Source organism: Colossoma macropomum, unplaced genomic scaffold, assembly GCF_904425465.1.
Source record: "Colossoma macropomum unplaced genomic scaffold, Colossoma_macropomum, whole genome shotgun sequence".
Taxonomy (NCBI): Eukaryota; Metazoa; Chordata; class Actinopteri; order Characiformes; family Serrasalmidae; genus Colossoma; species Colossoma macropomum.
This window is the reverse complement of record NW_023494787.1, coordinates 11,943,973-11,955,181: the sequence shown is the minus strand read 5'-3', so window position 1 is coordinate 11,955,181 and position 11,209 is coordinate 11,943,973. Positions and strand designations below refer to the sequence as shown.

At 36.9% G+C, this 11,209-nt stretch overlaps 1 protein-coding gene and 1 non-coding gene across 2 annotated transcripts; both read left to right on the top strand.

Annotated features, from left to right (window-relative positions):
- The first annotated feature begins 5,292 nt into the window (after positions 1 to 5,292).
- On the top strand, positions 5,293 to 5,364 carry trnaq-cug. The gene has a single exon. It is a non-coding gene; the product is annotated as a tRNA-Gln (tRNA).
- Positions 5,365 to 5,568: 204 nt separating this feature from the next.
- Positions 5,569 to 10,912, top strand: rbx1 (ring-box 1, E3 ubiquitin protein ligase). The gene is made up of 5 exons (XM_036566145.1): positions 5,569 to 5,699; positions 7,270 to 7,348; positions 7,747 to 7,817; positions 10,020 to 10,105; positions 10,685 to 10,912. Exons 1-5 carry the CDS (start codon positions 5,622 to 5,624, stop codon positions 10,695 to 10,697), a joined length of 327 nt encoding a protein of 108 aa, XP_036422038.1. The 5' UTR covers positions 5,569 to 5,621; the 3' UTR covers positions 10,698 to 10,912.
- Positions 10,913 to 11,209: the final 297 nt, after the last annotated feature.

Genomic DNA, 11,209 nt, shown 5'->3' with positions numbered 1-11,209 from the left:
CTACCAAAAGCTAAACTAAACAAGTGAGTTTTCAGCCTAGATTTGAATATTGCGACTGAGTCTGAGTCCCGAACATTTTCTGGAAGATCATTCCAGAGTTTGGGGGCTTTATAAGAAAAGGCTCTTCCCCCAGATGAAACCTTCTGAATTCTGGGAACTATTAAAAAGCCAGCACTCTGTGATCTGAGTAATCGTGGTGGCTCGTAATGGGAAATAAGGTCTTGCAGGTACTCAGGAGCGAGCCCATGTAGGACTTTATACGTCAATAAAAGAATTTTGTAATCAATACGGAATTTAACAGGCAGCCAATGGAGTGATGATAGAACTGGACTGATATGATCAAATTTTCTAGCTTTAGTGAGAACCCTGGCTGCAGCATTTTGAACTAGTTGAAGTTTACTTAAATTCCTGCTGGTGCATCCTGACAGTAATGCGTTACAGTAATCTAGCCTTGAGGTAATAAAGGCATGTACTAAGGTTTCTGCATCGTGCAGCGATAAGGCATTTCTTATTCTGGCGATATTGCGAAGATGTACAAAAGCTGTCCTAGTGATACTGCCTATGTGTTGATCGAATAATAAATCTGGATCGAGTATTACACCAAGATTTTTTGCTGCTGAACCTGGTATAACTGGAAAGTCAGCAAGATGTAAAGTTAAATCTGATAATTTATTTCTTGCCACATCTGATAATTTATTTCTTGTTATGCCTTACTGTTGTTGTTTTGCTGCATTTACCTCATGTGTCTGTTTTGTTTTAGATGTTTCTCATCAGAAATCATCTGAAGCTGAGCAACTGGTGAGACTCAAGTTTTAATTTTTTAAATGAAACTATAAGAATGTCAGACAGATGTTTAGATTTGGTGGGTATTTCAAACAAATATAATTCATGAAGTATTTATGGTAATACAGAAGAGCAGAATGTTTAGGTAAAGCCGGGTTACAGTATTCAAATATCTGCGCTTTGTTCATTCAATTTATTAATGTTATTTGCCATTACAGCTGTGTTCAAAATATCGATATGGCAATATCACCAACACTGTGTCAATATTTATGAATTTACTTCTTCACAGTGCTTTAATGTGTAATACTGCAAGTCTCAGAGCCCTACAATTTATAGCATAAAGCATGTGGTAAACATGCTCTAATGGAGTTCAGCTCTTATTAATAATCATTTCATGTAATAGTTCTCTGTGAGAGATTAGAGGCATTGAACTCTTCAAACATCTGGTTCTTGTCACTGCCACTATGAACAACTCTGACTCTGTAAGTTTTTCCACAGTGGAACATTTTGTGTCAAACTATTTTTTTTGCATCTTAATGATGAAATTGTGCTTAAAAATCATGTAATTCTCCTTTAACACAGCTTTTAACAGATACAGATATCAGTACTAAGCTCACACCTGCCTCAATAGCAAATGATCATTTCTGTCACGTGTTGACTGAGGCATGTTAGAGGATGAAAACAATAGAATTGTGAATTATCTAATCAACTTTGTTGTTTTCAATCCTTCCCAAGGAACATCCTCTCTTTGGGCCTCATCCAGTATGGTGGCAGTCCATATCATTTTCAACACTCAACTGTGCTCTTACACAAGTGGCCTCATCCTGATGCTTCTTTCATTACACTGAACATCATTGTCTGAACATCAGCTATGCGTGTGAGCTGGGTGCCACACTGGAGTTCATGCATAGGTATTATTTAAAGCCTTGTCACATTTCTTTGTGTACTAAATGCCTGAGTTGATTTTAGATGAGTGAAATTATGTATACTGTACATTATATTCTACTTATAAAGGGAATATATAATGCTTTCCCTTTTATTTACTGTGTTATGTAGCTTTTTGTGCATGTAAGATACAAAGCTGAAAGTATATACCAGAGGGAGAAACTCTTTCCCACAGAAACCACTTTTCTCAGCTGCCTGAGGGCTGGAGTTCCCCAGCCCTTTTCCTTTGTTACAAGATGATATAATCCCATAACACAATTCTTATTGCCCACCTACCAGCGAGCTCGGCACGCCCTCACACAACGCAACGCATCTACCGGAGGCCATGTATTGGCGGAACCGCTCTGGTGCTTGATCAGTCAGAGCCAAGTGAGCGAGCTAACTAATCTGAGCATACTGGGCTCATCAGGAAGGAGGGGCTTAAAGACACTGGATCTCTAACAGAGCGTTTCAGACAGAGGGTGAGTAAACAATTACAGTATGAGAAAAATAATGTGTTTCTGGAACACTGAAGCATGTAAATGTATTATAGTCGTAATAAATTTATGAACATTGGAAATTAGCATAACAGGTCCCATTTAAATTCAGCCTGCTTGTGTATGCAGATCCAAAAGTAATTTCAAATTTATTGTCTTAAAATTGATTTTTTAACAGATGCATTTTCCTCATATCTCTGACAAAGAAGACCAACACTGAGAAAAAACAGAGGAAGAAGCGATGGGCTGTGAATCTGACAGTTCTCTCACTCATCACGGATTTAACTCTGAAAGGAGAGATCGGTAACATTAGCAGTGCGATATCAGTAATGTTAGTGTTCAGGCATTACGGCATGGACATATGCACACTGAGTTATCTGTGTCCTGTTTCCTGTGTCCACATATGTCCACAGCTTGACTCTATTCCAGCTACCAGCACATCTGAGTCTGGTATTAATTGTTTGATAGCTGATCATTATCTGGCTCAGGTATGTTATGAGTACTGCTGGGGTTCAGACCTCTGTATTACTCTGTTGGTCAGTTTTTCTTTTTAGTCCATATTAATTTGTCTTAAAATTGTTTCCTATCATTTATAATTGTTCATAGTACTATGTTGTTAATAACCTCAGCATAACTTATATACGGAGTAACAGCAGACCTTAAAATCAGATTCATTGGTTTGTGGAACTGTGTATTTATTGCAGTATATTTCATATTTCTACACAAAGTCAGTTAACTTGTTTTTCTCCGTCTGTAGAACATATCAAGTGTGATGACGCTATTGTACTGTGCATATACACAGTTGTAAAAACAATAAACAATAACTGTAATCTATATTTTTTGAAAGCTATGTGGGTGCTTTTCCATGGGCTATGCTTTGGATTGCAGAGTAAATTATTTGAATATAGAAGTATTCTGAATTTTTAACAGATTAACAAGGAAATACAAAACTGTAAAATAGTGATTTTCCATACCCCTTTAAATTACTTTACTGTAATTTATGCATACTTATTATTGTTCTTGTTCTCCTTATTATTATTATTTTAAAAGTTGATAAAATGATACCTTCATTAAAAAATGAAGCAACGGTAAAATAGTATGTAAAAAAAATTATTTAACACATTTTACCACATTTTTAAAACATTAAGGGTTAATTACTATAAAAAGGTATTTAAAAGCACTGAATTAAATTTTTAAATTTTGCTGCAACGCTGTATTACAAAATAGTTGCATAAGAGTCTTCCCTCATACTACCACCATGTTGAAGGCATGGTATGAACTCACAAATAAACTTTCATCATATCACTGATTCCATAAACGTTTCTAATGCAACAGAAACATTTAAAGGAGAATTCCACATTTTTCTAAACTTGGCATAATTCTGTCATTGCGATGTAAACAAAATCATTTAGTGGTTTCATATAAAATGGCTTATTGTAGAGAAAGCTACCGACTGGGAACGATGTGCCTATTATTATTATTATTACTTTTGTTGTTAAATTTGTTCTGAAATGTATAAATGTAGTATGTACTAATGTATGTAATGCTTGTATGTTTATAAAATGATATGCAATATATTAAAATAAATGATACCATTATGCATCCTACATAGAACAAAAAAATGAAAAAAAAAATTACTATAATTTTAGCTATAAATAATGTTACATTTTAAAATTCCCTTAAAATATTTAAAAGTAAAAGATTTATTTAAAAAAATGTAGGTAAAATTTAAAAATACGTATTATACATCCTACATCTTGAGACGTCTTGCGATGTTATTATTGCCAAGACATCTTAAGATCCGTGTCTATAGACATGTCTTAAAGACATGTCTTCATGTCTTAAGACATGCCTCAAGATGTCCTAAGACGTCTTCATAATGTGTCTTTAGACATGTCTTAAGACATCTCAAGACATGGTGATGGCTGGGTATTGTCTCAGGAGAAAGCTTCTCTTACTGTCAAGACATCTTAAGACATCTTAAGACACAGTGACAGCTGAGTATGTACTGTATTGATGATGGATCGCTGATTACTGAATTCATTTAGCCGTAAACCGCACTTAGTAGAAAAAAAGGAGATTAGTGTAATCTAACATAATCATAATCTTAAAATAAGCATTTCATTCAGTTCAGAGATGAAGAAGAGAGCAATAAAAAGAAAATGATGAGATTATAGACGTCTTGTATGTCAGCTGAGACTGGGGTGAAATGAGTCAGATACAAAAGAGTGAAAACATCTGTAAGAGAAAAGTGAGAAGGTTTCTCAGAGCTGAAAAGAAACAGAAGACGTCTTCAGTCTAACTGTTCTCTTGTCTGCTGTAGAGCTTTTTCACTACAGCAGTAGTACAATACAATAACTGTTTATTCTGCAAGGACACTGAATGTTGACTGCCGTCATGGCTGCTACTATTGGTGTATTTTGTTATAAATATGTTCTTTTATGACTTTTATTGAAGCATAAAGTAGTAATGTATATAATGTACTGAATTTAAAAATTGTGATGATCAATATGTCCCTTGTAAGACACTGTTCTAAGTTTAGTACTGTACTAACTCAGTGACCTAGAAATACTTCTTTGCTAAACTAAATTTTAACAAACAGTTTTACGATCTGTTAAAATAAAAAAAATAAATAAAATTCGTCAATATTTTTTTATATTTTTCTGAAAATGATTTTTCACACTATTAAAGTAAACATAATATTGGGAGACAACAAAATTTATCCCTGATAAACTGCCCAATAGGGAGTTTGTCCCCATTTGCTGCAGTAACAGTCTCTACCTTCTGGGCTTACACTAAACGTTGGAACATTGCTGTGAGGATTCACTACGTTTGAAGGAGTGTCTATATACTTTTGGACATATAGCGCAGTTTTCCCCCATCTTGATTAAGCCTAGTCATTGTTTATATGTTCCTGTCCATTGAGAATCTCCATTTAAGTGGCTTAATTCCTGCTTTGGAAACCGGTGTTATGCCGAATTTCGACTCCCCAACAGCGACGCACAGCGTATTAATAAACATAAAAAGACAAAGATAATGAAGCCATATGTAACCATATCAAGAGACAATTTGAAGTATGGTGTTAGGTGGTTCCATGGTGTAATGGTTAGCACTCTGGACTCTGAATCCAGCGATCCGAGTTCAAATCTCGGTGGAACCTAACTAATTTCACTTTTTTCTTCCTCGTTTCTTTACAAAATTGAAACACACAGTAATATATTCTATAACGTTTTTCAGTTAGAATACGAGCAAAGCTAGTGTGCGGGAAGTGAGCCAGAGAGAATTTGAGAAAATATTTTTAAATCTATATCTTTTAAAAGAACACACCCAGACTGGCGGTATCGTCAGATCTAGAGCTGGTTAGATCCACTCTTTAACTTGGTCATCGCCCTCCTCGCGAGATTTCAGCGGAGAAACATGGCGGCTGCAATGGACGTAGACACCCCGAGTGGGACAAACAGTGGAGCCAGTAAGAAGCGCTTCGAGGTGAAAAAGGTAAAAAATACCGAATAAAGAAACGAGGGACCGTGAACAGTTTTTTTCTAATGGACAAATTACCGAGCAGCGGTAGCGGTATGTTCAGCCGATTAGTGATCCTTGTTCCTTCCTGCCGGCTGAATGCGTTAGCGTCAGCGTTAGCCTAGCTTCTCCATTATATGTCAATGTGTTAGCGTTAGCCGCTCTTTTCTGTACTAAGACGTTAGCGTTAGCGTTAGCATTAGCTTTTTAGCGTGAGTTTGCACTGTTTTTTCTCTTCCAAAGCCTAATTTATGAAGGATATTTGTTCGTTGATGTTGTCAAACTGACACCTGTTCTGTAATACTGATAAAACTCTGTAATATGAACCCACACCAGACTTTTCCAGAACTGTTGGGATTAACTGTTTCTTAAAGCAGGTTAAATCCTGGACGATTAGGTGGCGCCGCATCATTTAACTACGCGTTAGACATTATTCCAGTGCTTCAAATGTGTTTTGTAAATTTGTCAGTTTTAGATCTTCGAAATACATATCTGAAGATTAACCTGGGTTTATTATGTGCACATTTTGTGTTTGCTTGTATGGTTGACTATTAGTTTCCTTCGGGATCAGTGCAGTAGTTTATTCACTTGGGACAATGCACTTAAAAGAAACATTTCTGTAAATGTAACAGTTTAGCCAGTTTGGGTAATTTTCAGTTGTAGTCCTTGGGCTACCTGTCTGTCTATCTAAATGGCTGCCTGTCTTTCTACATAATCCTCCGATTTCTCATTCATTCAGGATCATTTTGTGTTTTTCTCCACTGTTGGACATAGCCGTACTGTCCATCCAACATTGCGGCCTAACAACCAAAAATCTCTCATCTTCATGCTGCTTTTGACTTCTTTAGGTTAGCGTGACACCGATTTACAGTCTGTACTGTTTTGGGTGTCATTTGTCTTTGCCGGTTCAATTTAAAGGAGAATTCCACAGAGATTTTAAAAGTTCAGCATAATTTAATTATTACGATGTGCGAGGACTAACGTTAATGTAAAATACTCCATTTAAGAGAAACTTTACAAATCAGAATTGTTCGAAATAGGATTGATTGGAATCAGACGTCTAAAGCTTTTAATGCTAGAAGCTACCTCACATATAATGGTTACACTGGGATTTTCTTTTATGATAGTTTTGAGGTGAGGCTTTGGCCTTTTAAACGAATTAACATTGGAAAGGTTATTGTATGGCGAAGTAGTGCCTAAAGGAAACTTATTTTTTCAGGTTTACCACTATTGTACCGCTATCAACATTACATATGAAAACCCAGCAGACATGTGTAGGTTAACAGGTTTTGGGTAATCAATAAAATAGCTAGATTTGAATTGCAGACATAGGGCCTGCTGGTTCCTATCACCACCAATGTAAAGAAAACCTGAGTCTTTAAATTTCTCTAGAATACAAGGTTTCACATCAGGCCACTCTGAATGACTTCGATCACGTATCAGTGGTTGAATTATGCAGAATTTTGCAACATGAATGGAATTCCTTGAGATCTAACCTGTGTATTTGTCAGTTTGAGTAGTGTTAACATGTCTCTCTCTGATGTAGTGGAATGCAGTGGCTCTCTGGGCCTGGGATATTGTGGTGGATAATTGTGCCATCTGCAGAAATCACATTATGGACCTCTGTAAGTACTCGCTCACCCTTCATTGTATTATTTATTTATTTATTTTTGTCTCCTTGCAACTTGGGTATAGTAGTTTGGTGGGCAAGATAAAGGAATGTTACATTTTAACATGAATACTGTCCAGTTTCTTTATCACAGATGATTATTTTAACCATTTTTTTCTGTTTGCATCTCTTTGCATCTCTGTTAAACAAACAGTATTCAATGTATTCAGGTATCCTGGTGGGAATATTTTATTGTAGAAGAAAACATAGAAGATTAAACATGCCATTTTTATTTGAAATAGGCACACAGTTTTCTTTTGGCAAAAAGTGAGCACCTACATCTTGAGCACATACGTGAATATTGTATTAATAGACTCTATCACTGGCTAATCTGTTTCTCTTGGTTTGTTGCAGGTATAGAGTGCCAGGCCAACCAGGCTTCAGCTACATCAGAGGAGTGCACAGTGGCCTGGGGAGTGTGTAATGTAAGGCTCTTTTCACACATTTGTCCTGTTTGTTTCTTTTATGATATTGTATCTTTTTCATGTGTTTTGTTTCTTTACACTTTGCCATGACTAAAGAGCACTAAATTATACATGTGATTTGTCAGAAGTTTGACAGGAATACAATTCACATTTGCTACCATAAGAGTCAAATTGATAAAATCAAGATATGCCTTCATAAAATGTATAACTATACCTATTATGTTGCATGAAAATGGCGATGTTTCATGTCTAGAAGTATCGCAAGGCAATCAAAGGAAACCTTATTTGATCTATGCTTCTTTCTGATTGATTGGTTTAATTGTCAGTTTGAATTTAAACAGTTTGCCGATGCATTGCCCAACCTATTAAAAATACTGCTGACAAAGTTGAATGTTTTGCCAGCAGATTATGCTGCAAGAACGATGTATGAATCTGTAAGGAGTCAAATGGACTACAGTCTAGTAGCACAAAGAGAAGTACATTGAAAAACATTTCATTATTATTAAAAAACAAACTGGATTTACTGTGAATCTTTTAATTGAGAAGGTATTCATGTCATATGAGAAGGCTTTGAGTGACGAATACTTTGGCCCAATCCCATTTCTTATTTTTACCCCTACCCCTTGTTTGTCACCTTGCCCCTTGGAACTAAGTTACAAGGGGTAATTGTAGGAATTTTCCCTACGAAATGGGACAACCCTCAAAAACAAAAAAAACAAACAAAAAAAAAAAAAACACATAATTTACAGGCTATTAGCAGTGCTCTGTAGGCGACCCTGCCAGTTTGCAGTGATAGCAGAGGAGCGGTAAAGTTCAGCCACCTGGCTGCTGGTCTTTCGTTAAATTTAAGGAATCATATGCCTTCGAAGAGGGGGGGATGCGGATGCGATAATTATGTATTATTGCCCACCCCAAATTCTTTGGTGATATGAAGCTGAAGTCAGCTATTTGCCAGCTTCTTGTCGGAATTTTCCCGTTCGATTTTAAATGGAGCAGCAGTTACGTTCTCGTGCTTCACCCGTATCTAAAAAAAAAACGGGACACCCTACCACTAGGCATGAACGTGCAAAACTAAGGGCTAAGTGGTAGGGGCAAGAAGTGAAATGGGATTGGGCCTTCTTCTGATGAACTAAAGCTAAAGCTCACACTGGCGCTATTCAGTGCAGTGTTTTGCTGAGGAGGACATGTATTATACACAACTAATTTACTGCCAGTGCCATTCTCACTGCACATTTGTTTTGTTTTTCTGTTACTTAGAGAAAGTAGAGCTCAGAGATTGTTGATAAGCAAGAATGGGTTGAGAGTCATGTCAACCATTGTTTTTTAAATGGTCAACTGACTTAAAATTGTTAAGTAGTGCATAAACAAAAGGAGGGTTTAATTTGTCACCTGTCCAGCCAAAGTCTTCAGATGTATTGCTAGAAGTAAATTAATGAACAGACTACATCTGTCTACGCCAGTGGTTACCCACCCTGGTCCTGAAGATCTACCTTCTTGCAGAGTCTTGTTACAACCATAGTCTGCCCCACCTGCTGATTAATTTCTTCAGAAGTGATTGATTGGCTGGATCAGATACATAAGGTGAGGAAGAGTCATAGTAGATGCAGGTTGAAACAAAACTGCAGGAAAGTAGATGTCCAGGAGGAGAGTTGTTTAAGCAAGGTACTAGTGTGCTTAATGCAGTTCATTTAAACAGTAGGGTCTGTCAACTATAGAGAGTCAGAGACATTATAATGAACAAGTGACAGTTCTGACATAGGCCCTGATGACTCTAAAACATTTATGCCAGGGGAACTCAGTCCTGCCTCCTGAAGATCTACCACCTTGTGGAGTTTAGGTCGAGACCTAATCTAACACACCTGATCCAGTTAATGAGGGTCTTCAGGGACATCTGAACATTAGAGCTATGTGTGTTGGATCTGAACTCTCCAGGACCAGGGTTGAACACTCCTGATTTACGCAATGCTATGTGGTGCTTTTTAGGGTTCTGGAGTGAACCAAATTTTGGCTATACCTGATATTTACACTGAGCACCTTCTTGTGCCTGTCATTATATTGACTTATAATTCTGCTGTTCATTGAAGTTATATAACATACTTATTGTGTATTTAAATTATGTATTTAAAAGTTTCAATATCTGGGGGAAAAAATAAAGGAAAAAAATCCCCCAATCACCAATTCTGTTTGTCTGTTCTCTTTCAGCACGCGTTTCATTTCCACTGCATCTCCCGCTGGCTGAAGACGAGGCAGGTGTGCCCTCTGGATAACAGGGAATGGGAGTTTCAGAAGTGAGTGACTTCTCTTCTTTAAAGTACACTGTCCTACAGTTTTAGCCAAACTACACTGCATGGATGTCCTAGAGGGTTTTTACTAGTGCTGTGTGGTATTAACCAATCTCAGTATCACAATATTCTCCAAATATATCACAGTATCAGATAAGTCAAACTTGTTAATGTTTACAATACTATACAAGAAACAAAGCATGGAAACTTGGTGAATCTGAATCACCCAGGATATGACACAATCCAGTACAGTAAGTTTTTATCTTTTAATACTGCTAAAACCAAAAATCAGTATTGTGCAACAAAATTAGCAGTATAGGTGAGATTTAACACTCAGCACTGATACACTGGTCTGTCTATCAGCATTAGAGTTAGTGTGACTGACTGTCTTCCAATATATTTTCCAACACTGACATATACTTTGCTGCTGGGCTCTGATTCCAGCTGTGTCATACGCTGTATGTGGCAAGGGCCTTGTGAGTAACACTTTACAGGAGCTAGCACAGTAGCAAGCAGTACATAAACAGTGTGTAATCTGTTACTGTTTTGAATCTTCCTGATGTTCTGCTCTGGTTCTGATTTCAGGTATGGGCACTAAACACCAGGATCAGCTAGAACTTTCTCAGCTGATTGCTTCACCATGTTCAACAGTCTGTGTTTATTCAGCACTTTGCTTTTTGCTGAAAATCTGCCTGCATGTTAACTGCGCAGAGTAGTTTTAAGTTAGCTTAAAAGGTTGTTTTTGATAAGTTGATCGAGAATTGTTGTAAATTATAAATAAAAGTGTCTGTTCATCATTCCTGTTGAGCATTACCTGTCAGTCTATGTGGTTTATTTTTCAAATGCTTGTTTACCTTATCTTAAAGTGCATACACTGATCAGGCATAACATTTATGACCACCTCCTTGTTTCTGTGCTCACTGTCCATTTTATCAGCTCCACTTACTATATAGGTGCACTTTGTAGTTCTACAATTACAGACTGTAGTCCATCTGTTTGTCTGCATACTTTGTTAGCCCCCTTTTTACCCGGTTCTTCAGTGGTTTGTTGGTTTCAGAACAGAACATCTTAACACGGACCTCCACGGCTGGAATATGAGTCTTTATGACT

Bases quoted from the DNA above. Each gene is read 5' to 3' on its own strand.
- rbx1 (XM_036566145.1), top strand. From the start codon at position 5,622: ATGGCGGCTGCAATGGACGTAGACACCCCGAGTGGGACAAACAGTGGA. The intron at 5,700-7,269 runs GTAAAAAATACC...TCTCTGATGTAG, and splicing joins AGCGCTTCGAGGTGAAAAAG to TGGAATGCAGTGGCTCTCTG. The intron at 7,818-10,019 runs GTAAGGCTCTTT...GTTCTCTTTCAG, and splicing joins TGGCCTGGGGAGTGTGTAAT to CACGCGTTTCATTTCCACTG.